The sequence below is a fragment of the Amblyraja radiata genome, chromosome 19, assembly GCF_010909765.2.
Source record: "Amblyraja radiata isolate CabotCenter1 chromosome 19, sAmbRad1.1.pri, whole genome shotgun sequence".
Taxonomy (NCBI): domain Eukaryota; kingdom Metazoa; phylum Chordata; class Chondrichthyes; order Rajiformes; family Rajidae; genus Amblyraja; species Amblyraja radiata.
This window is the reverse complement of record NC_045974.1, coordinates 31,239,468-31,266,202: the sequence shown is the minus strand read 5'-3', so window position 1 is coordinate 31,266,202 and position 26,735 is coordinate 31,239,468. Positions and strand designations below refer to the sequence as shown.

At 43.8% G+C, this 26,735-nt stretch overlaps 1 protein-coding gene across 1 annotated transcript in view; it reads right to left on the bottom strand.

Annotated features, from left to right (window-relative positions):
• tph2 (tryptophan hydroxylase 2) overlaps positions 1 to 26,735 on the bottom strand; it is a 42,806-nt gene that overhangs the window by 11,555 nt on the left and 4,516 nt on the right. Inside the window, exons 2-8 of the mRNA XM_033038183.1 lie at positions 23,057 to 23,185; positions 21,275 to 21,458; positions 17,103 to 17,203; positions 13,968 to 14,035; positions 11,784 to 11,980; positions 8,894 to 9,029; positions 3,879 to 4,005 (exon numbers count right to left, since the gene is read on the bottom strand). Of these exons, the coding sequence (XP_032894074.1) occupies positions 3,879 to 4,005; positions 8,894 to 9,029; positions 11,784 to 11,980; positions 13,968 to 14,035; positions 17,103 to 17,203; positions 21,275 to 21,458; positions 23,057 to 23,185 (942 nt within the window). The remainder of the gene's footprint in view (positions 1 to 3,878; positions 4,006 to 8,893; positions 9,030 to 11,783; positions 11,981 to 13,967; positions 14,036 to 17,102; positions 17,204 to 21,274; positions 21,459 to 23,056; positions 23,186 to 26,735) is intronic.

The window sequence follows — 26,735 nt, the reverse complement described above, 5'->3', positions numbered from 1 at the left end:
TGGCCCTTGTGGCTAAGGGGATCAGGGGCTATGGAGAGAAGGCAGGTACAGGATACTGAGTTGGATGATCAGCCATGATCATATTGAATGGCGGTGCAGGCTCGAAGGGCCGAATGGCCTACTCATGCACCTATTTTCTATGTTTCTATGTTTCTATTAAGCATCATAACACATCCATTTGTTTCAGTTTGATTATTGGGACATTCGTTGACTGATTGACTGAATGATACAGCATGGAAACAGGCCCTTCAGCCCATCAGGTCCAAGCCGACAATCGATCACCCACTCACAGTACTTCTGTACATTTGCTCCCACTCCCTACACACTTAGGGCAATTTACAGGGGCCAATTAACCCACACCCCTGAACATCCTTGTGAGGTGAGAGGAAACTGGGGCACACAGAGGAAGCCCCAATGGTCACAGGGAGAACATGCAATCTCCATTCAGACAGTGCCCAAGGTCAGGTTTGAACCCGGGTCTCCTGCTCTGTGAGGCAGTAGCTCTACCAGCTGTGCCATTTTGCTGCCCCGTTAGCTTATGTAAAATAATTCAGCAAGAATTGCTTCAGGTTTCCTATTAGCTGAGTGGCACAATTTGCTTCCCAAATTAGTAAGTGTTTCATATATGTATTCCACACAGCCAATGCTTGACATAACATTTGTTATAGCAACTTTTGCTATTCTAAAGGTCATTAGGAGAGCTCAGACTCAAGTATAATGAATTCCTGTCTGAAAGTGTAGCTGCAGGCGAGAAATACACACAGTGGCAGAATATGCAATAGTGCATAAACTTCACACATGCTGAGGCAACGTTCCCAACTGAACATCAAGAAGGGGAAGTAAACGTTAGCCTTGTCTGAAAATACTAGTCACGTTAAAGAATTTGATAGATATTGGGAAGATATTGTGGGCGGCACAGTAATGCAGCCATAAGTTGCTGCTCTACAACGATAGAGACCCGGGTTCAATCCTGACCTCGGGTGCTGTCTGTACGGAGTTTGTACGTTCTTCCAGTGACAATGTGGGTTTTCTCCGGATGTTCCGGTTGCCTCCCACATCCCAAAGACATACAGGTTTGTAGGTTAATTGGCTTCCGTAAATTGTAAATTGTCCCTTGTTTATAGGGTCGTGCTGGTGTACTGGGTTGGCACAGACTCAATGGGCCGAAGGGCCGGTTTCCACACTGTGTCTCTAAACTAATCTCCATGGTAACTAAGCGAGGGATATAGGGTCAGTGCAGCAAAGTGGTGCTGATGGAAAAGATTGGCATGCGTCTATTGATTGGGAGAACAGCCATGAGTAGACCAAGTGGTCTACTCCTATTTTCCATGACCTACAGTACCTTCTTATGTTTATTGCCCAGGTTTTGGAACAGGTTTTTACCTCTGGAAGTCTCAAGTGCTCGCAGGGAAGAGATAATCAAAGGGGTAGTGGTGAGGCACATGAGTATAGAAATTAATCTACCTGAAGCAGAGTGAATGATGGTGACAAATGTCGTCTCCAACAAAAAAAACCTCTCCTTTCTCCCCCCTTCTTCCCACCCCCCTCCCCTCCTTGTGCCCCACCTAGACTCACCTATTTCTCCCCTCTTCCTCCACTCCTTCCTCCTGCTTCACAATTCACAACTCGTCAATCTTCTTATCTCACAACTTTTTTTCGTCTCTTGTCTTTGTCCAACCATCTGCCTATCAAACCCCCCTTGCCTGTATTCACGTTACTTGCCAGGCTTTGTCTTGTCCCTCCTAGGTTTCTCCCCTCTCTCACAGTTCCCTCTCTGTGATTCGTGCTGCTTGCTTTGTCCAGCCTCTCCTGTCTCCCAGCTTTATCACACCCCCCCCCCCCCACCATCAGTCTGAAGAAGCGTCCTGACCTTAAACATGGCCTATCCATTTTCTCCAGGGAAGCTGTTACTCCAGCACTTTATAATGAATTTATAAATTTATGAATTAATAATGAATAATGTCTTTATAATGAATTCCTGTCTGAAAGTATAGCTGTAGACAGTGAGATGCACAAAGTACCAGAATATGCATAAACTTCACACAAGCTCTGAAAGGTGAATATTTTGGCAGGTTTTAGTCAAACTAGATCCAAATCCAAAATTACTTTCATGCTTGATGTAAAACAACTAGATACAATGTGAAGGAGTATCATCTTAGCCCAGGCTGCATCAACATCATGTCTTTCCTTGCTCCAGTATTGTTGGCACAATCTCAAACCCTAACACCAGATCCTGGACAAACTCAGGTTTCCTCCACCTGAAATGTAGCAAAGCCAAGCCAATGCTCTTCTGGTCCCATCGGAACCGCCGAGCCAGTCCACCCGTGGATAAGCAAGTGTGTGATTGCTACAGTTAACCTGGGTCAAACTTTAAACTTCCCCCAAATCACTCCTGACCCCAGCACTTTTTCTCTATTCTTTAACAATGCAAAAAACTGCAAATATTGGAAATCGAGATTAGAAAAACAGCAATGTCTTGGAGTACTTGGAACGTCAGTCAGAATCTGCAGGTGGTGAGCCCGACTCATTTCAGGCCAAAGATTACTTTGGAACTGGCAATTAATGGAGATAGATTAAAATGCAGAGAAAGGAAGGGGGAAAGGGGAGAATTAAAAAAAAGTATGATCTGTGATAGGGTGAAAGGCAGAAGGAATTAAATGGCAACAAGGTTTTGGCACAAGGTGATAAAAGCCTAGCCAAGATGAGAACTCAGAAGGATTAAGTGAAATTAACAAAGGGATCCTGAAACTCAGGAATAGATACACAGGAACACTGATTCCTTGAAATTGTTGGACCTGGTAGGTCTAGCTGGCAGCTTGTTTTATTGATTTAGTATCGGAGGTTGAGAGCAGAGGGGACAACATGGGACTGGGATGGACAATTAGATTAATTAGAAGCACAGGAGCACACTTCTGAACAGAATAGAGGGTTTTGCAATGGGCTCATCCAACATATGTTTGGTCATTGACAAAAGCTTATTTTTGACCCTCCACACTGCCAAGATCACACACCATTGTTCACAGCGTTCTTCTCTGACCCTTTCGTGCCACCATATTGTAGCATTATTGCTGGTTCCATTTGCACAAGGTAACATTCCTTGTTCTTGCCCAAGTTATCTACAAGCTACTGGAGGCTGTTGGACAGAGGTCAGTGAGTGGAGGGGAGGTGACAAAAGTGCAGGCAAGGCCATGGTGGAAAACGTTCAAATTCAACAGTTTGATTCACTGCAGAAAAGTGCAGATTCTACAGTTCCAATGAATAATACAGAACTGTATCTGGGAGTGGTGATTAATTCAACAAGCAAGCAGAGAAACCATTAAAAAATCCCATAATGTTGCAGAATCAGCTTCAATTTTTGGCAAAACAGTGAAAAGGGTGTATGAAGGAACTGCAGATGCTGGTTCACACCGAAGATGGACACAAAATGCTGGAATAGCTCAGTGGGACAGGCTGCATTTCTGGAGAGAAGGAATGGGTGACGTTTCGGGTCGAGACCCTTCTTGAGACTGAGAGTCAGGGGAGAGGGCAACAAAAGATGTTGAAGCGCAAGGTATGAAAAACGAGAGCAAAGGGGACGAATATCAAGGAAAATATAGAACAGATCATTGTTAGCTAGTGGAAGTTGACAACGAAGCATACAAAATCAAATTTAATCAGGAGGACAGTCAAACACAGCGGAAAACATAGATGGGGAGGATAGAGAGAGATGGAAAGCAAGGGTTATTTGAAGTCAATATTCATACCACTGGGTTGTAAGCTGCCCAAGCGAAATAAGAGGGGTTATCGCACAGCTGGTGGGCACATTAACACAAGACCGTTCCTTGTGTGGATTACCACATTAAACTAGCAGGGAATTCCAAAAACAAGACAAATCTTACCGTGGCTAATTTCTGCACATCTTCATCTGATGCCGTCAGGGACACAAGACCCAATTCTTGTGAAAACTCTGCAAAACTTGGTTCTGCCAGTAGGGGCACATGTCCCAGCAGCTCATGACAGGTATCCCTGCAACATACACGTTAAAAAGACAATTCTAACATTCACATGAAGAACAACATGCAGTGGGTAACCTAATCTGAGCCGAACATGCATCCTTGATCATCTACACTGTAATAAAATGGAACTGCAGATGCTGGTGTATACCAAAGATTGACACAAAATGCTGGAGTAACTCAGAGGATCAGGCAACATCTCTGGAGAAAATAGATAGGTGGCGTTTCGGGTCAGGACCCTACTTCAGACTGATTGTGTGTGTGGGGGGGGACTAGAAGCAAGAGAAGACCGGGACAAATCAGAGCGGATGACCACAGGGAGGGTTGTTCCCTCATAGACCAGTTGTTGGCTAGGGGCAATGTGATCCCAAGAAGGATACATCATTGCAAACTGTGGAAATGCTTACCTGACTTTTAGATTCAAGATTCAAGAGAGTTTATTGTCATGTGTCCTAGATAGGACAATGAAATTCTTGCTTTGCTTCAGCACGACAGAATATAGTAGGCATGAATACTGAACAGATCAGTGGGTCCATATACCGTTATATAAATATATACACACATGAATAAATAAACAGATAAAGTGTTGGGGGAACAGACCCAGCGGGTCTGCACTTGGTCTAGTGGGCTATTAATGTTCAATGTTTTGTTTGAGGTGAGTTTAATAGCCTGATGGCTGTGGGGAAGTAGCTATTCCTGAACCTGGATGTTGCAGTCTTCAGGCTCCTGTACCTTCTACCTGAAGGTAGTGGGGAGATGAGTGTGTGGCCAGGATGGTGTGGGTCGTTGATGATGCTGCCAGCCTTTTTGCGGCAGCGACTGCAATAGATCCCCTCGATGGTGGGGAGGCCAGAGCCGATGATGGGCAGTGTTTACTACTTTTTGTCGTCTTTTCCGCTCCTGGGGGCTCAAGTTGCTGAACCAAGCCACGATGCAACCAGTCAGCATGCTCTCTACTGTGCACCTGTAGAAGTTAGAGAGAGTTAATGGAGGAAGAAGAACAAGGAGGACAGGGGGAGAGGGGCGATGGGAATATTTATATAAATTACCTAATATAAGAGGTCAATGTTCATGCCACTGGGCTGTTAGCTGGCCAAGCAAAATATGAGGTGCTGTTCCTCCAATTTGTGCTTGGCCTCACTCTGGCAATGGAGGAGGCCTAGGACAGACTGGTCAGTAGGGGAATGGGAAGTGGAGTTGAAGTGGTTAGCAACCGGGAGATCCAGCACGCCTTGACTGACTGACCACAAGTGTTCAGCAAAATGGTCGCCAAGTCCATGCTTGGTCTCGCTGATGTACAGGAGCACACATCGGGAACACCGAAGGCAGAAGATGAAGTTAGAGGAGGTGCATGAGAACCTCAGTCTAATCTGGAAGGACTGTCAGCATCCCTGGATGGAGTAAAGGGAGGAGGTATAGGGACAGGTGTTGCAGGGGAAAGTACCTGGGGAGGGAGTGGTTTAGCTGGGAAGGGAAGAGAACCAAGGAGTTGCGTGGGGAGTGGTCTTCGTGAAAGGCAGTAAGGGAGGAGGTGGGAAGATGTGATTAGTGGTGGGATCACGTTTGAGGTGACGGAAATGCCGGAGGATGATATGTTGGATATGGGTGAAGGGGGAGCAAAAGCAGCACTACGGGACACAGAGGAGACACATGTGAGGAGCCCATCTATGACAGAAAGGGGGTAAACCACGTTCACTAAAGAATCATACTTTATTAGCCAAATATATGTTGGAACATATGAGGAATTTGATTTTTCATATAGTCATACCAATAAAAAGCAATAAAACATACAAAATACATTTTAACATAAACATCCACCACAATGACTCCTCCACATTCCTCACTGTGATAGAAGGCAAAAAAAAGTTATATCTTCTTCCCTTCTTTGTTCTCTTGTAGTTGTGGGCCTCGAGCCTACCGCTGATGGGATGATCTTGGCTACCATAGCCGGCAGTGATGCCCTCCGCGTCATCTTGCTCACGATTCCAGCATCTGCAGTTCCTTGTGTCTTCCAAGCAGAATTCTGGCCTGTTTAGTTTTTCCTAATAATTGCGACCACTTTCTTGAAAAACAACCTTAAACTGGAGGCATTTAAGAGACTTTTGCGAGGGAAAGGAAGGATATTGATTATGTGCAGACAAATATGAGTCGGTCTTGGCATCATGTTCGGCACAGACATTGTGGGCCAAAGCTCTGTGCTTGTGCTGTACTGATTTATATTCTATGTTTTAGAAGCTACAGGATAAATGGACAGAGAAGAATAAACAATTCTGCCTGTTGGTGCTTTCTATCAATCTCTGCCCATTTCTCCCCAGCTTACTCATTGATTGTTGATCAATCCCTCCTCACCTGAATCTGCCTATCACTTGCTAATTCTTGCCACACCCCCTCCCCTCACCTTTCTGTACCAGCTATCTCCCCTACACCCTCAATCTAAAGAGGGTCCCGATCCAAACAACATCTCTCCATTTCCCTCCACAGATGATGCCTGACCCGCTGAGTAGCTCCAGCACTTTGTTCTTACTCATAACTTCAGCATCTGCAGTGTCTTGCGTCTCCATTCAAGCAACACTAGCATGGGTAAAATTTCCTAGAAGGTAATATTCTGTGTTATCTATATTACTAAAAGTCTGATCTTGACCACTTCCTGTTGTTCTGTATATTGATTTTAGAAAAAACGCTGCCACTTAGGGCTGTGATTTTTGGCCATCTTACTCAGAGTCCCACTCCGCTGCGCAGGATAAGAGGATTTTCCCCATCGATTAAAAATAAAAGATTTATTAGTGTTTAAAAAATGTTGAGATTCTCTCTCCTGAAGGCCAAGCCCCATCCGGAGGGACTTTAAAATCCAGAAGTGTTGAGTGTCTCAGTCAGTCTCTGCAAGATCGGGAAGCGAGAGGGTCACGTCTCTCAGTCTGAGCTGTGAATAACACTGAACACATGTCTACTGAACTGTGAGTGATTTTACTGACCTGTAAGTGCCCTTAATGTGGTTTGAAAATATAGTTTGGAAATGCTAAAGCCATGTTGCCTTTGGTTTGGAAATGGTAAAGCTGTGTTGCCTTTGGTTTGGAAATGCAAAAGCTGTGTTGGCTTTGGTTTGGAAATGCTAAAGCTTTGTTGGCTTTGGTTTGGAAATGCGAAAGTTGTGTTGCCTAATTAAAGCTGCCTTGCCTAATTAAAGTTGCCTTGCCTTCTATATAATTAAAAGTCTAATCTTGACCACTTCCTGGTTGTGCTTTATATTGATTTTAGAATAAATGCTGCCACGTACAGCTGTGATTTTTGGCCATCTTACTCAGAGTCCCCCTCCGCTCATCAGGTGCCGAGGAATTTTCCCATCGATGAAAAATAAAAGATTTATTAGTGTTTAAAAAATGTTGAGATTCTCTCTGTCAATCACACCATGAAGGCCACGCCCCTTCTGGTGGGAGGGGGGAGGGACTATAAAACCCAAAAGTGTGGGCGTGGCTCAGTCTCTGCAAGATGGAGGAGGGAGAGGTCACAACTCACTGTCTTTAGTGGCCTTGCACCCTACTTGGAATGTTTTGAAACTGCACTTGAATTTGGTGGCCTTGCACCCTACTTGAAATGGAATTTCAAGAAATAGCCGTGAGTCAACTGCTAGCCCACCAGTTGTGAGTGAGTGAGTGAGCTGCCAGCACAACAGGCTTGAGTGACTGAGCCACCAGCCCAAGAATCCATTCGGCCCACAATGTCCATATTAGCCCTCTGGAAGCCAGTCCCTTCGGCCCACAACACCCATACTGGAGCTCCAGAAAGCCAATCCCCCCCCCTCCCCACTTGCCACCAATATTGGAATTGGTGTAGAGGTGGAATATTGCGTTGGGGGACCAGCCCTCCCGTGTGATGCTGGGACGGGTCCCACTTAGTCTAGTAACTCCTACAATTTCCCCATACAATTAATAACATTGTGAAATGCAGAAACAAATACCATTGAAACAAAGCATGAATCATTGAAGGATGGAGCCACATACCATAATTTAGCAAGTGCCAATTAAAATACTTTATCACCAACCCTGCAGTTATAATGTAAATAAATTAAATACTATATATTAATATGTTAAATATAATGTAAGTAAATAATTGGACTGCTTTTCAGAAATGGATTTGCAATCACAAGATCCTTGCCTCCAATTAACACAAATTCTAGTGGAATTTCATGTCATGCGATCGGAGCAGAATTAGGCCATTTGGCCCATCAAGTCTACTCCGCCATTCAATCATGGCTGATCTATCTCTCCCTCCTAACCCCATTCTTCTGCCTTCTCTCCGTAACTCCTGACACCCATGCTAATCCATCTCCTTCCAAAATGCGACAATTGTTGTTTTTGTTCCATTGTGCCAATATAAGTTGCAGAATCTAGACACAAACTGCTTGAGCAACTCAGCAGGTCAGGCAGCATCTCTGGAGAAAAAGGATGGGTGACGTTTCAGGTCAGTCTGAAGAAGGGTCCCGACGCGAAACGCCACCCATCCATTTTCTGCTCGACCCGCTAAGTTACTCCAGCACTTTGTGACTATCTTCGCTTATATACCAGCATCTGCAGTTCCTTTCTTGACACTACGTGTCAGATTCTGTTGAACAAACATTAATCTGGAAAATATTCATGTCTAAAAATCGCTTATTGTGCAACAAACAGTAATAGCTCTACGATGTAATATCTAAAATACAGTGAAAGTTTCTTGAAGTGATTCCAGGTTGCAAAATCTCATGTACCTGACGATTGCATTAAATTACTCAGACTATTTGAAAACTTAAATTAATCATTGCAAAGACAGAACTTAATGAACTATTCTTCAATAACCTTACTTAATCTTGCAAGAGTTACTAGAAAGATTTGCTCGAGGGTAGGTTAGTCAGGTAAACGGAAACTCACGGTTCTGGCGTGTAGAAAGGATCGGAGCCATGGCGCACGTACTGAGTGCAGTGGAAAACTCGAAATGCTAACCCCGCTAAAAAGTCTCTCGGTGACAAATATCCCGCCACCGGCCGCAGCAGAAAGCCTGATCGCTCTGCAACATTCAGATGTTAAACCGTTCCTTAAATTCAATCCATTAACAGAAAGTCCATAAACAACCATTAATTAGTAAGGTAGACAAAAGTGCTGGAGAAACTCAGCGGGTGAGGCAGCATGCGGGTTGATGTTGCCTCACTAGCTGAGTTTCTTCAGCACTTCCATTTACCTTCAATTTTTTCAGCATCTGCAGTTCTTTCTTAAACATTAATTAGTAAGGTGTAGGAAGGAACTGCAGATGCTGGTTTAAACCGAAGAGACACAAAAAGTTGGAGTAACTCAGCGGGACAGGTAGCATCTCTGGAGAGAAGGAATGTGTGACCCTTCTTCAGACTAGTCAAGGGAAAGGGAAACGAGAGACAGTGATTTAGAGAGATATAGAACAAATGAATGAAAGATATGCAAGATATTAACGATGATTAAGGAAACAGGTCATTGTTAGCTGTTTGCTAGGTGAGAACGAGAACTTGGTGCAACTTGGGTGGGGGAGGGATGGAGAGCGAAGGAATTACTTGAAGTTAGAGAAATCAATATTCATTACCACTGGGTTGTAAGCTGCTCAAGCTTAATATGAGGTTCTGTTCCACCAATTTGCATTTAGCCTCACTTTGACAATGGAGGAGACCCAGGACAGAACCGGCACTGTGGGAATGGGAAAGGGATTAATGTGTTTGACAACTGGGAGATCAGGTAGGTCCAGGTGGACTGAGAGACGGTGTTCAGCAAAACCAACCGCCCATTAGTAAAGTCCTATTTTTGAGATTGAACCTCAAAATATTGTGGCTGAGAATGAAAAATTGCACGTTTACTTGAGATAATTTACAAATGTTGGGAGGAGTATTTGTTTCTGGGAGAAATAGTTTAATCTAGGTATTGTAAAAACTGTTTCTATCACTTTAATTCATGCTGCAAAGCATGTTACCTTAGTAACCACTGTACATCCTGGTGCAATGCAGTTTCCCTCTCCAACATGGGGAAGGGTTTGGTTTGGGTTTTGCTGCAGAAACAGGCTGGGGTCAGGATTTAGTGAGTGGGCAGCAGATATCAAAAAACACCTGTAAGTCATGCAACAACAGACCTCCTTACAAATTTGATTGAGTCTTGATTGTGTTTTTTGAAAGGGTGACTAAAAAGGTTCATGAGGGCAAGGACATCCATAGACATACAATATGATAGAACCTTATTTATCCCAAGAGGGATATTGATCTGCCAACAGTCATAAAAACACAAGATGCATGAAACATGAAATTAAAGTGACCAGTGGAAATGCTTGGGGGATGTGCAAAGATTGGGGAGGGGAGTCAGTCTCAGTCTACCCCACAACAGAAGGGGAGGAGTTATAAAGTTTGGTAGCCACAGGGAAGAAGGATCTCTTGTGGCGTTCTGCCCTGCATCTTGGTGGAGACAATAGACATTGTCTATACGGACTTCAGCAAGGTTTTTGATAACGTTCTGAATGGTAGGCTGCTCAGGAAGTTTAGATCGTGTGGGAGCCAGGGAGAGCTAGCAAACTGAATACAGAATTGGCTTCATGGAAGGAAGCAGTGGATAGAAGGGTGTTTTTCAGACTGGAGTCCTATGATGAGTCGTGTGCCTCAGGGATGGGTGCTGGGCCCTTTGCTCTTTATGATTTATATCAGCGATTTGGATGAGGATGTACAAGGCACAATTAGTAAGTTTGCAGGGTTCTTAAAAGTGGGTGGTGTGGCAGATAGTGAATATGGTTATCAAAAATCACAGCAAGCTCTTGATCAGCTAGGCAATTGAGCTGCGGAAGAGCTGATGGAATTTAATGCAGCTAAGTGTGACCTTGCATTAAATGTTATTCCCTTATCATGTATCTATACACTGTAGATGGATTGATTGTAATGATGGATTGTCTTTCTGCTGACTGGTTAGCATGCAACAAAAAGCTTTTCACTGTACTTCGGTACACGTGACAATAAACTAAACTGAATGTGTTGCATTTTGAGGAATCAAACCAAGGCAGGACCTTCACAGTGAATGGTAGGGCCCTAGCGTGTGTAGTAGAGCAGAACGATCTAGGATTAAAGATACATTATTGTCTGAAACTGGCAACACAGGTGGCAAAGAAGCTTTAGGTACATTGACCTTCAACTGTCAAGTCAAATTGTATAGAATTTGGGACAGTTGTACAAGATGCTGGTGAGGCCACATTTGGAGTAATGTGCGCAGTTTTTGTCACCATGCTACAGGAAGGATGTCACTGAGCTAGAAAGAGTGCAGAGAAGATTTACCAGAATCTGAAAGCTGAGCTATGGAGAGAGGATGGGCAGGATGGGACTTCATTCCTTGGAGCACAGGAGAATGAGGGGTGATCTTTGGACATAGATTTAAGGTGAGAGGGGAAAGATATAATACAAACCTGAGTGGCAACCTTTTCATTAAGAGGGTAGTGGGTGTATGGAATGGACTGCTAGAGGAGGTAGATTGAGCCAGGTACTATAAAAGCATTTAAAAGACACTTGGACAGGTATATGGATTGGAAAGGTTTAGAACGATATGGGACAAACACAGGCAAATGGAACTAGCTTTGATAGGTCTTAATCAGCATGAACAAGGTGGGCCGAAGGGCCTATTTCCTAGTAGGACTCCAACACAACAACGTCATCACAGTGCAATTTGTTTTGGCTGGGAATTGCACACAGTTCTCCCGAGTGTCCGGGGGGGGGGGGGGGGGGGGGGGGGGGGGGGGGGATTCTCCCCCTGAATTAGGGAAGCTGACAAATACCTTTCAGAAATGCAGACACATCTTCCAGCTGTGGGATATTATCCGCTCTGTAGCCACAATGCTTTGTGAGGAGAGGAAAATTCTTGAGGTACTCCCGGCAGGCGTGAGTGGGGTAAAGTTTTGTGAGTTCTCTGAACACCATTCCCCAAGTCCTGATTTCTTCCTCTGTGTATTCAACTCTGGGGATGGGCTGTCCACTAGAGGGCAGTAAACAGACATGTTAGTGAACCCAGCGATGCAACAGGGAGTCATTACAAATCTCTCGTCAGGTTGAAAGCTTAATATCTGTTCACCCACCAGCTGACTATTATAACGTTGGATACGCGCACTGGAAATTCATGACTTGATATTCCTCATTACCACCAACTAATGCATCTACATGAAGCACTGCTTCAGGAAGGCAGCATCTATCATCAAGGATCCCTTCCATCCAAGGATGCTCTCACCCATGAAGTCCCACATCACAAAATTCAGCAATAACTCCTCACCTATAACTATCAGCTTTGTGACCTGACCTGCCTGGTGGAATAAAACTGGGTGAAAAAAAAGTCTTACCTTCCACTACCTGCAACCTCTAGCAACCACCCTCAACTAGCATCGCAACCGGCTTTGACTAAAAAATTACCGATTTTTAAAACGGCAACCTATTTTTTGTCGCAGCCGGTTTTGAATTTTTTGAAATAATCGCTGGAACATAGAAGAAACGGATCCCTACTTTTGACCATTAGGGAGACTGACAAAAACCTCCAGGAACCTCCGGGAACCGCACGGAAACCTTGGGTGGGGCGCAAAGTCTCCAGAGGTTTCCGTTCAGGTTTCCTAAGTGGGGCAGGGGCATTATACACCAGGCATTGCCATCATGATCAAAGCCACAGCGAGTGTGAGCACAGCGTTTAGACTGGAAGCAGCCACCGGAACCAGCCGAGGCTCTGTGGAAGGACCTCAGCGTGAAAGCCTTCTGTTAGATTGTTTTCTTTTCATCGTAACTTTCAAGTGCAGAGCAGTGTGCCCAATATCCAGGCATATGTGTGGTATATTGAACTACATACAAGTTTTATTCTTGGACAATTCAAGTGTTCTTATCTGTTCTACAGTGAGACACAAACATTTAAAGTTAAACGTTTATGTCATAAGTGCTGGGGATAGACACAAAAAGCTGGAGTAACTCAGCGGGACAGGTAGCATCTCTGACTGAAGAAGAGTCTCGACCCATTCCTTCTCTACAGAGATGCTACCTGTCCTGCTGAGTTACTCCAGCTTTTTGTGTCTATCGTCGGTTTAAACCAGCATCTGCAGTTCCTTCCTACACATAAATGCTGGGGAGTTTGGAGTGTATTTTCCCTTGTTCATTCTTGTTGTTGTCTACAAATGGAGGATCGCTAGCTGAAGGAACATTGCTGGTGCTGATTACATGGTGAAGTGGACAACAGCAGGAGATATAGGGGAAGGATCTACATTCAGATAAACTTGCAGCAGTCCCAAAAAAACTCTTTGCCTGAATTCTTTGGAGGTTTTAGTTTCCGGAGTCCACACATACCATCACTTGCTCAGGGGGACATGAAAATCCACAGGTATCACCAAGAAACCACTATATGTGAATTAAATTGATTTTCTTTTAATCAGGGGCACACATAACCTCAGCGACCCTCGTGGAATTATTCTTTACATAAGACCAAATGAGTTGTAAAAAGCCCAAAGCCTTCACTAGGGCATAGCAGGATTGATATTTGGTATTCCCATTTACCTGTCATCCAAAATCTCACAGCAGATCTACCCCACGGCTCTCTGGAACAACTGGAGAGTAGCGGGTTAAATGGATTCTCCCATAAACAGGAGACTGCCTCTTTCCTTGCAAGAATCCCCCTGTAGGCCATAGTAATAGCCTCTCATTAAAAAATGGCAAAATTGTCAAATAAATGAAAGGTAGACACAGAGTGCTGGAGTAACTCAGCGGGACAGGCAGCATCTCTGGTGAGAAGGAATGGGTGGCGTTTCGGGTTGCGACACTTCTTCAGACATCTCTCACTGTCAAATAAATTATCTGTAAATCAGGACATAGCCATTGTAAATACTCTGAAACAAACAGGTCTACATACTTTTAAGTAGGTTCTGGCATTCCAACACTTGACTTGATGGGCCGAATGGCCTAATTCTGCTCCTATCACTTATGATCTTATGACTTACATTTTGTAGTTCATGGCAACATCCACAAAATACTTTCTTCGTCTTCTGTAGACATTATCTTTAAAGCCCTGGGAACACAAAGAATCGAAGCTTTTATTACAATGGCGTCAGTGAAAAACTAAAGTGCTTCATGTGGGAGTGAATACTGCAGTGTAAATGCAACTCAAGACTCAGCATTGGAAATAGTATCATAGAACAGTCTGAAGAAGGGTCTCGGCCGAAATGTCATCCATTCCTTCTCTCCAGAGATGCTGCCTGTCCCACTGAGTTGCTCCAGCTTTTTGTGTCTATCATAAGATATGGCATGCTTATCAGAGTAAAGACTATTCCCACATTAAAGAAAACAGAGGTGGCTTTTTATTGCACAATGGCACCAATAAAAAAATATTTCTAATCTCTCTCTTCAAGAAAGTCAACATTTGGATTTCCAAATTCAGATACAGTGAACTGAATGGTAAAAACTCCAAATAGGCCTTTACATTTTAATATTATATTTCCATTGTTCAATGTGTTGCTCTAACTATATGGGGCTTCAGTGGGATCACACAAAACTACAACAGACAGTTTTGGACTCATTTGGATGAAAGAATAGACTTGCCTTGAAGGCAGTGCAGATGGTGTTCAGAAAGTTGGCCTTTGGCTAAAGGTGATAAACAACAAAGTGAATCGGGACAACATTCTCTGGCTTAAAATAATTAAAATGTTCTGAAACCTATGATTCTGGGTCTTGGATCGTGTTGAGCCCAGGATGGGAGGGTGGATGCGAACAGGCCGATTCCTACCTCTAAAGGACATACAAGAGTCAGGAGGTCATGTTGGAGTTTTCTATAGGTTTGGCTAGGCCACATTTGGACTATTGTTATGGTTATGGAGGGTTGGTCTGAGCGCAGGTATATGGGACTAGGGGAGATTATGTGTTCGGCACGGACTAGAGGGGTCGAGATGGCCTGTTTCCGTGCTGTAATTGTTATATGGTTATATGGTTATTGTGTTCAGATCCAGTCAGCACATTACAGGAAGGATATGGAGGCTTTGGAGATGGTGCAGAAGAGATTTACCAGGATGTTGTCAGGATTAGTGGGTATTAGCCATAAGGAGAGGTTGGAGAAACATAGATTGTTTTCTCTGGAGTGTCAGAGGCTGAGAGGAATCCTCATATGAGTATATAAAAATATAAGACATAGATTGGGTAATAATAATAATGATGGATGGGATTTATATAGCGCCTTTCTAATACTCAAGGCGCTTTACATCGCATTATTCATTCACCCCTCAGTCACACTCGGTGGTGGTAAGCTACTTCTGTAGCCACAGCTGCCCTGGGGCAGACTGACGGAAGCGTGGCTGCCAATCTGCACCTACGGCCCCTCCGACCACCACCAATCACTCACACACATTCACACACAGGCAAAGGTGGGTGAAGTGTCTTGCCCAAGGACACAACGATAGTATGCACTCCAAGCGGGATTCGAACCGGCTACCTTCCGGTTGCCAGCCGAACACTTAGCCCATTGTGCCATCTGTCATCCCGGGTAGACATTCAGAACCTTTTCCCCCCCCCCCGAGTGGAAATGGCAAATACGTGAGGGCATAGCATTGAGATCAGAGGGGAAACGTTGATAAAGGATGAGCTAGGCGTTTGTTTATTTGCACAGAGAATGGTGGGTGCCTGGGACATGCTGCCAGGGGTAGTGGTGCAAGCTGATATGACATTTTCTTTCAAGCTGAAGTGACATTTAAAAGGCTTTTAGATAGACAAATGAATGTGCAGGAAATAGAGTTGTGTGGAACACATGCAGGTAGATGAGATTTGTTCAATTTGACATCATATTCAGCATTCAGATTTGTTCAATTTGACATCATATTCAGGGGCCAAAGGCCCTGTTTAGTTGCCGTTTTAGAGATACAGCATAGAAACAGGCCAATCGGCCCACCAAGACAGTGCCGACATTAGTACTATCCTACACACTAGGGACAATTTACACTAGCCAACTAACTAACAAACCTGCACATCTTTGGAATGTGTGGGGAAACCAAAGCAACCGGAGAAAAACCCACGAGGTCACAGGGAGAAAGTATAAACTCTGTGCAGACAGCACCCATAGTCAGGATTGAACCTGGATCTCTGGCGCTGTAAGGCAGCAACTTTACCCCTGCTGTTCTGTTCCTGTGCTGCACAAACTGTGCTGTGTTATGTTCTATGTATTATGTTCTGACATTGCACTCTGCTCATGCAATGGAAGTCCTGGCCCACAGTTTGCAAACCCCTCTCTGACAGGGTACAACTGGGACCTCAATAGAATGTACTAATAATGTACACCAGAAGAAAAAGTAGAAACAAGGAACTGCAGATGCTAATTTAACAAGGAAAGACATAAGCTTGTCAAGCAGCATCCCCGAGAACATGGATAGGTGACGTTTGGGGTCTGGACCCTTCTTTAGAGATGACCTGCCATGCTTTGTACTGCCCACTCCACTCTTCTAGCTTTCTTTCTCCCCACCCCTGAAATCAGTTCTATCCATGTTCTCCACAGATGCTGCCTGACTCGCTGAGTAACTCTAGTACTTTATCTTTTGATCATGAAGTTTTCAGTTGTTGTATAATCCACGTCTCTGGAGCAAGGTTAGAAAATAAAACTAGTGGGGATACAGTGGGGTAGATTTAATTCTTCTCATTGCTGGTCAGCACTAATTGAAAGTAATTTGCCTTATTTTGGGGGGTTTTTACGTGGACTACTGGAGTTGCTGCCTTACAGCGCCAGAGTCCCGGGTTCGATCCTGACTATGGGTGCTGTGTTGGAGTTTGTATGTTCTCCCCATGATCACGTGGGTTTTCTCCGAATGCTCCGGTTTCCTCACACACTCCAAAGACGTGCAGGTTTGTAGGATAACGGTAAAAATTGTCCATTGTTTATACGGGGATATTGCTCATGTATGGTGATCACTGGTCGGCACAGACTCGGTGAACAGAAGGGCCTGTTTCCATGCTGTATCTCTAAACTCTACAGACAATTTTAGACACTCAATGGAACCAAACTGGTAGTTGCCCCAAAGTCTGATCTGTGAAATTAGCAGATCTTAAGTCAGCAATAGATTTTCAATGTTATTTTATTTTGGTTTTCCATAAGTACTCACTGGGTGGTCTGCATCAAGGTCAGAGCCATACATCAGGACTCTCTGGGAACTCTTGTCTAATTCAGAAATCTTTTTTGGAAACCAAAGAACTCCGCTCAGCTCTGAAAAATACATTGAAATGAAGATATTAGCACAGTTAATCCATCAGAATCATTCAATAACTTTCTAATTATGAAACTGTTCTTGCTTTGCAAGGCCATTTTATAAGTTGCAGATTTTGGCAGCTAGGTCAGCATTTATTGTCCATTGCCACTGCCCAGGAGATGTTGGTGATGAGCTACATTGAGCAGCAGTCCAAGTACTTCCAGAGTGATGTTGTATTGGCCACTCCAGGATTATGGACCAGCGACAATGGAGGAAGAGCAATGAATTTCTAATTCAGGAGTAGTGTATGACTTGGAAGGGAATAATGACAAAGATTACCATGGTCTTCCTCTAATTCCTCCACATGGCACTCTGAGTCAGGAAAAGAACAAGATATCCAGTGGCACATCTCAAGAACCCACCGATGCCAATGTACTGGGCACCCTAGCAACTGATGCCAGTTCTGGTTGGTGTTACCACTCCCTGCGACTGGCACAAGAGACGCCCACTACCAACTGCAAAGGAAGCCATTCCTTACTGAACCATTGTTCCATGTGTCCTCCCATTAAATGTATCTGCAAGATTTTTTCTTTAGCAACATCAATAAGGCTCTCTTCGTAAACACTCAATGAGGCTCTGTTCTGACTACAATTACAAAGCAGCATGTATGTCATGACTGTGAACAGAAACAATACGGCATTTGACCTTGGCTCGGTACAAGATCCTTCCACGGAGTCAGGTGAATTAAGTCCCTTCTTGTGTGACGAAACAAGGAACTGCAGATGCTGATTTACAAATAAAAGACACAAAGTGCTGGAGTGACTCAACAGGTCAGGCAGCATGCCTGGAGAATATGGATAGGTGAGGTTTCTGGTTGGGACCCAATGGAGAGTGATTGTGTGAGGTGGGGGAGGGGAGGGGAAGGGGATAAGGCTGGGAGACAGGAGAGGCAGGACAGAGTAAGCAGCAGGAATCACAGAGGGAGGAAGATGTGAGAGAAGGTCTCACAGAACTCCAGTCGGAAAGAAAAGAACTTTAGTCGGAGGGTAGTTAGTTTGTGAAACTCATTGCCACAGAGGGTTGTGGAGGCCAAGTCAGTGGATATTTTTAAGGCAGCGACAGACAAATTCTTGATTGGAATGGGTGTCGAAGGTTATGATGTTATGAGGGAAATAGGATTAGGAGGCAGAGATCAGCCATGATGGAATGGCGGAGTGGACTCGACGGGCCGATTGGCCTAATTCTACTCGTGAACTTCGTGAACTTGTTAACTTCTTCAAAGCAGGCATCCCTTGAGGTGATTTCATAGTGGCTTTGATTGCTGCTGAAATCACCATAAACATGTAGTCATTGATGAATAAAATGGTAAAATATCACATTGTAATGAAGAAGGGTTTCGGCCCGAAACGTTGCCTATTTCCTTCGCTCCATAGATGCTGCCGCACCCGCTGAGTTCTCCAGCATTTTTGTCTACCTTCGATTTTCCAGCATCTGCAGTTCCTTCTTAAACAATTAGTCTTAAGCACTGCTGATGGGGAAATGGTAACTGTGAACTGTTTGTTCTTTGGGTCAGGGGCGGAAATCCCAGGAGGGGGGGGGGGCCTCCATGTTTCCAGAGGTGGGAGATGATTCCCCCCCCCCCCATGTTTTGTGAAACATGTTTTTTGCAATCAGTTCCCATCTGACTGTGCTCTGCGGAGTCACGGCCGTATGCATGGTCAGCTAGCTGAGACTCTGAAAATAATTAGACCACTATGCTGCCCACTTACATTTGCCTTCCTTACAATCTTCGTAGAATCCACTTGTTGAATGGCCTCATTCAGTGTGATAACCATTATATGATTCTACGAGTGTGCAGGAAGGAACTGCAGATGCTGGTATATACCAAAGATAGACACAAAGTGCTGCAGTAATTCAGATGGTCAGGTAGCTTCTCTGTAGTTAAAGGATGGGTGACGTTTCGGGTCGGGACCCTTGTACGAACAGGAGGAAACCTACATGGTCAGAGGGAGAATGGGTAAACTCCACACAGATGGCACCCAAAGTCAGGATTGAACCCGGGTCTCTAGCGCGTTGAGGCAGCAGCTCTAGTGGTTGAAGTCTGAAGAAGGGTCCCGACCAGAAACGTCACCCATGATTCCACGACACTGGTGGCAAACTAACTTTCCAGAAACTGAATGATATGCATATAATAATGTAGCAATTCACGCTTTATAAAAGCTGTTCTTGATTGTTAGTAATTACATCCAATTTAACAGGTCATTTCTTCCAGCGATCCACAAGACAACAACACACCTGCTCACAACTAAACCAGAGGACAAACAGGTGATGAGTGCTACTGAAAATTATACCAACAATGATGGTTTCTTCATTGGTTTGTTAACTTTCTTTTATATGTGCCAATTATAATACTTGCCATTACGTTTTAACTCTTGAAATAAAATAGCCACCTGGAGTCAATCACGATCAAATCAGTCTGCTACATTTCAGAAGGAAATCCACCTTAGGAAAAAGCTTCAATGCTTCTATCACAAAGCACCTGCATCTCGACTAGTGGGAGCTGAAGACTCGTTGGGAAATTAAAGGGCCTGTCCCACACACGATTCTTTTCAGCGACTGCTGGCACCCGTCACTAATTACCGTCCACAGGGCCCACAGCTGAAGCCTCCGAAGCCTCGTGTGTGTGTGTGTGTGTGTGCGCGCGCACATGCTCACGCTGCTACCAAGAAATTGTGTCCCCCGGTCTACCCCATGTTTTGATAGCGATTTCCGTGCCTGCTTTGGGTGCAGGTGATGATGTGTGCACAGATCACTTTCTATATACTGGAGCTCAAGGGGAACAGTGTGTAATCTCTCCATGATGGCCATCCTTTCAATTGATCATGAATGGGATAAAAGCTGTGACATTTTGGAAACAATGTGTACATGTTTTGGTCAGACCACATTTGGAGTATCATTTGCATTTCTGGTCACTGCACTATAGGATGGATGTGGAGTCTTTGGAGGGTGGGTAGAAGAGGTTCACCAGAATGTTGTGGAAGGAACTGCAGATGCTGGTTTAAACTGAAGATAGACACAAAATGCTGGAGTAACTCAGCGGGACAGGTGCCTGGAACTTGCTGCCCAGGGAGCTGGTGGAAGCAGATACAAGAATAACAACCATTTAGGTAGCCACATGAACAGGTAGGGAATAGAGGGATTATGGGTTAGTATCTCAGTCAGTGCAAAAACCTGATGGGGCGAAGGGCCTCTTGCTGTGTTGTACTGATCTGTACATCTGTACCTTTTCATATCTCTAATTTCCCACTCCCCTAACTCTCAATCTAATGAAGGGTCTTGACCCAAAACGTCACCTATTTCTTTTCTCCGGAGATGCTGCCCGACCCGCTGAGTTACTCCAACATTTTGTGTCCAACTTGCAGTTCCTTCCCACACTGAACTGTTCTATGTTTTATATTCTATTCACTTGACATACTAGTTTGGGGATAAATTATGAGGGGATAAATTAATCCATGTGTATTTGGGTCAACAATAGCAACGTTTGGATTTAAAGTAAGAGGATAATAATTTGATGCCCACTGCATCCGACAAAAAAATCCCCTTAGAGTAGACTATTTGGGGTGGGAATGCAGTGTGTGTTCATACTATTTGTACGTCAGACCAAAAAAAGGATGTTTAGTTCATGCTGTTGCCCCTTGCTGGTTGACAAATGACAAAGATAGGTAACTTATTTGTGCCTAAGGTGTTTGGAGTAAAGAGAATGTTTGGAGGTAGCATGGACTAGACCATTGCTTCGCTGAATTGCAAAAGACCATATTGGCCAATGAGTTGATTTGCGCAAGTTGAAAATATGAAAGCTTTTGAAGATTGACTCTTTTTTTGTCAGCATATTTGGTAACATTTGAAAATACAAATTTGTTTTTCATTGAAAAGTGGAAAACGCTGAACAATCTCACCACTGAAATCTGAACTCAGCTCTGAAAGGTAAAGATACATGGTCCACGTTCTTCATAGCACCCGACTGCTTTGACTCACTTCCCCTGCTCACTTGACAATTACAAACACTAGACTGAAGATGTGACGTGTACCTTCCTCTTCCATCCAGTTACTGGTCAGTAGATTCAATGAAACAATGTTTGCCTGGGCCCTCAGTAACTGAATCAGTTCATTGAAATCTTCTTTAGTGCTGCTACAGTCGACAAATATCTCAACTTCAGAATCTCTCCTCTTTGACCTTCTGGACTCAATGTGAACAAGGCTGATGTGCTTCTCCTGAAGAAAGATAATTAAGTTCAACATTCAAAGTCTACACATGACATTGTATCAACTTTAGAGCAAGGAAGACAATTAAATCAAACATAGAAAACATAGACATAGAAATTAGGTGCAGGAGTAGGCCATTCGGCCCTTCGAGCCTGCACCGCCATTCAATATGATCATGGCTGATCATCCAACTCAGTATCCCGTACCTGCCTTCTCTCCATACCCTCTGATCCCCTTAGCCACAAGGGCCACATCTAACTCCCTCTTAAATATAGCCAATGAACTGGCCTTGACTACCCTCTGTGGCAGGGAGTTCCAGAGATTCACCACTCTCTGTGTGAAAAAAGTTCTTCTCATCTCGGTTTTAAAGGATTTCCCCCTTATCCTTAAGCTGTGACCCCTTGTCCTGGACTTCCCCAACATCGGGAGCAATCTTCCTGCATCTAGCCTGTCCAACCCCTTAAGAATTTTGTAAATTTCTATAAGATCCCCTCTCAATCTCCTAAATTCTAGAGAGTATAAACCAAGTCTATCCAGTCTTTCTTCATAAGACAGTCCTGACATCCCAGGAATCAGTCTGGTGAACCTTCTCTGCACTCCCTCTATGGCAATAATGTCCTTCCTCAGATTTGGGAATACAGAAGCAATTCAGAATTTTAATCTTGTGCATTCTACACTTTCATCTTGCATTCTATAATTTCATTTTGTCAGTATTAATTCAGTAGCAATTGCAGAGAAAATATAAAAATTTGACAGGATCTTAGGGGTATTTTTGATAGATTCAAGATAAGGACTTGGGCAGCATGGTGGCGCAGCGATAGAGTTGCTGCCTTACAGTGCCAGAGGCCCTGGTTTGATTCTGTCTACGGGTTCTGTCTGTACAGAGTTTGTATGTTCTCCCTGTGACATGCGTGGGTTTTCTCCGGGAGCTCCAGTTTCCTCCCATATTCCAAAGATGTACAGGGTTGTGGGCTTGATAAAATTGTAAATTGTCCCTAGTGCGTAGGATGGTGTTAGTATGCGGGGATCGCTGGACGGCGCGGACTCAGTGGGCCGAAGGGCCTGGTTACACTCTGTATACCAAAACTAAACTAAAAATAAGAAAGTTGAAGGGGAGAAGTACATCTTTGGTTGCGAGCAACAAGCCTGCAGAAGAACATTGGACACTGGCTCTATTCACCAGTGCCCAGTCAGTTCCATAGCTTCAGTGGTCAGGAGATGAGTCGCTAATATCACCCCAACCACTAACAATTGTTTTCTCCCTGTAATTTTCAAATCTCTGTCACTTTAGTGCTGCACTGATAGCCGGATGTAATTACAGCATAAAATACGGAATTAGGCCATTCGGCCCATTCAGGTCTACTCCGCCATTCAATCATGTCTGATCTATCTTTCCCTCTCAACCCCTTGCTATTCAAGAATCTGTCAATCTCTACCTTTAAAAAAAATCCAATGACTTGGCCTCCCAGCCTTCTGTGGCAATAAATTACACAGATGCACCACCCTCTGACTCAAGAAATTCGTCCTCATCTCCTTTCGAACATATATTAGCCTTCAATAGGTCAATGTTACTCCTTCAGGGACTGTGATTTTCTGTATTGTCTTACTTGAAAGATTTGCAGGGCTTTCACCAGTCCACCAACTTCGTTTTTCAAAGCAAAAGTAAGTGTGGCTCTGGAAGTCTCATTCTTGCCATTTTCTTTGTCACCTTTCTTCTCTTCACATTTTTTACTTATCTGCAAAATGTTTCAAACAACATTATTCAACGCTAAATGAAAGAGAAGTATTTTAGTTGTCACAAACATAAAAATCACAAGTATACTTCCTGCGTACTTTGGGGATTGTAGAATTTCAGGATTTTCAGGATTCAGTGATATTAATATGAATATGAGCAAGTTACTGCTTACTTGAAGTGGCCTTTTCCTGACTTTTTTGTGGCAAGAATGTTATTTGTAAATGATCAGCCAAACAATCTTTAATGGATCATGTTGAACAAAGACTGCTTTATATTCTGGGAAAATACAATGACATAATTTTACTTTAGTTTAGTTTATTGTCACGTGCATTGAGGTACAGTGAAATGCTTTTGTTGCATGCTAACCAGCCAGCAAAAAGTCAATGCATGACTACAATCGAAGCATCCAGCGTCTAAATCTATAGTACTGATCTTGACCACTTCCTGTTATTCTGTAATAACACTGAACACATGTCTACTAAACTCTGAATGGTTTTACTGACCTGTCAGTGCCCTTAATGTGGTTTGAAAATATGGTTTGGAAATGCTAAAGCTGTGTTGCCTTTGGTTTGGAAATGATAAAGCTGTGTTGCCTTTCGTTTGGAAATGCTAAAGCTGTATTGCCTAATTAAAGTTGCCTTGCCCAATTAAAGTTGCCTTGCCCAATTAAAGTTGCCTTGCCTTCTATATAATTAAAAGTCTAATCTTGACCACTTCCTGTTTGTGCTTTATAACCATATAACCATATAACATATAACAATTACAGCACAGAAACAGGCCATCTCGGCCCTACAAGTCCGTGCCGAACAATTATTTTCCCTTAGTCCCACCTACCTGCACTCATACCATAACCCTCCATTCCCTTCTCATCCATATGCCTATCCAATTTATTTTTAAATGATACCAACGAACCTGCCTCCACCACTTCCACTGGAAGCTCATTCCACACCGCTACCACTCTCTGAGTAAAGAAGTTCCCCCTCATGTTACCCCTAAACAAGTCATGTCCTCTTGTTTGAATCTTCCCTATTCTCAAAGGGAAAAGCTTGTCCACATCAACTCTGTCTATCCCTCTCATCATTTTAAAGACCTCTATCAAGTCCCCCCTTAACCTTCTGCACTCCAGAGAATAAAGACCTAACTTATTCAACCTTTCTCTGTAACTTAATTGTTGAAACCCAGGCAACATTCTAGTAAAGGCATAGATCATGTGAGTCTCAGCTTATATTGATTTTAGAAAAATCGCTACCACGTATGGCTGTGATTTTTGGCCATCTTACTCAGAGTCCCCCTCCGCTCATCAGGTGCCAAGGATTTTTCCCATCGAAAAATGAAAGAGTTATTTGTGTTTAAAAAATGATGAGATTCTCTCTCCTGTCAATCACACCATGAAGGCCACGTCCCTTCTGGTGGGAGGGGGAGGGACTATAAAACCCAGAAGTGTGGGCATGGCTCAGTCTCTGCAAGATGGACGAGGGAGAGGTCACGAGCTAGAATTGGTATGAAATTGGAGAGGTCACCTGCTTGAAATGGTATGAAACTACACTTGAATTTGGTGGCCTTGCATCCTGCTTGAAATGGAATTTCAAGGAATAGCCGTGAGTCAACTGCCAGCCCACCAGCCGTGAGTGAGTGAGCTGCCAGCACTACAGGTTTGAGTGACTGAGACGCCAGCCCAAGAATCCATTTGGCCCACAATGTCCATACTAGCCCTCTGAAAACCAGTCCCTTCAGCCCACAACACCCATACTAGCACTCCAGAAAGCCCCCCCTTTGGCCACCAATATTGGAATTGTTGGAGAGGTGGAATATTGCCATTTGGTCTAGTACATGATAAAGGGAATAACGTTTCATGTTTCATGAATCATTTCCAGTCCTACCACCCAGCCCGTATGCTGATATGCCTGCTATTAAAATTGAGGTTGAAGGTGTCAAGAAGTTATTGCTCAACATCAATACCACAAAAGCAATTGGACCAGATCAGATACAGAATCAAGCCCTCAAGATCGCAGCCGAAGAACTGGCTCCAGTTTTGCAGTTCATTTTCCAACAATCGCTTGACTCAGGTGATGTTCCGCTGGATTGGAGGAAGGCTAACATCACTCCTCTCTTTAAGAAGGGTTCAACCACCAACTCAGCGAATTATCGTCCTGTTTCATTAACAAGTACTTGCTGCAAATTGCTGGAGCATTTAATTGATAGTAATCTGATGCGACACGTGAGCAAACATAACATTCTTGTTGACCACCAACATGCATTTAGGAGACATAGATCATGTGAGTCTCAGCTTATCCTGACAACAAATGACCTGGCCAAGCACCTTGATGGTAACGTCATCACGGATTTAGTTGTGCTGGACTATTCTAAAGCATTTGATGTCATCCCACACCAGAGACTGCATCGGAAGCTTGACTTCTATGGTATTCGTTCCAACACGAAACGATGCATTCCCAGTTTCCTGACAAAACGTCTTCAGCGTGTGTGTGTGAACGGAAAGAGCTCCAATTGGTATCCAGTGTTGAGTGGTACACCACAGGGCACAGTACTTGGCCCACATCTATTTTTGCTTTACATAAATGACATCCATGAAAAAGTCGCAAGTACGACCAGACTTTTCGCTGATGATTGTTTGCTGTACTGTCCAATTAAGTCAGCTGATGATGAAGATGCTCTCCAAAAGGATCTCGATACTATGGTTGAGTGGTCACAACAATGGGGCATGCAGTTCAACCCTTCCAAATGTGAAACTATGCGTGTCACCAGAAAGAGGAATCCAGGCGAAACATCTTACAATATACTTGGTGCCACCCTTGAAGAATCCAAACAAACCAAGTATCTTGGCATCAAATTGCAGAATGATCTGTGTTGGAATGGTCAGACTCATCATGCAACGGTGAAAGCAACAGGTGTCCTAAACTTTCTGAGGCGCAACTTTCATCATTGTTCAACTTCTGTCAAGGAGAAGCTATACTTCACCCTCGTTAGACCTCATTTGGACTACGCAGTTGCAGCATGGGACCCATACACAAATAAAAACATTTCTTCCATCGAACGTGTCCAAAGACAGGCAGCTCGATTTGTTACTAACATCTATGAGAGAGAAGCGAGTGTCACCAAACTTCTGAATTCTCTGGGGTGGAACCCTCTCCAAGACAGACGTGAAGCTCACCGTTTGATCTGTTTTTACAAAATGTTAAATGGTCAGCTCGACATAGACTACAGGACCTACACCAAACCCAAACCAATTAGGAGCAGACGAGGGCATTCGATCCAATTTGTGATTCCAGCTACAAAGACAGATGTGTACAGCAATTTGTTCTTCCCCGCACAATTAAAGCATGGAATAATCTCCACCCAACTATAGTTACCCAACCAGATGCAACTACATTTAATGTAGCTCTTTCTTCCCAATAACCCTTTCTGGCTTAAGCCCTCCCTTCACCACCTCCAGTTTAAATTCCATTTGGAATATTTTAGAGGACCAAGAAACCAAGAACCAAGAATGCAAGGATTTAAGAGGGAATATGATTGAAGTATATAACATAATGGGG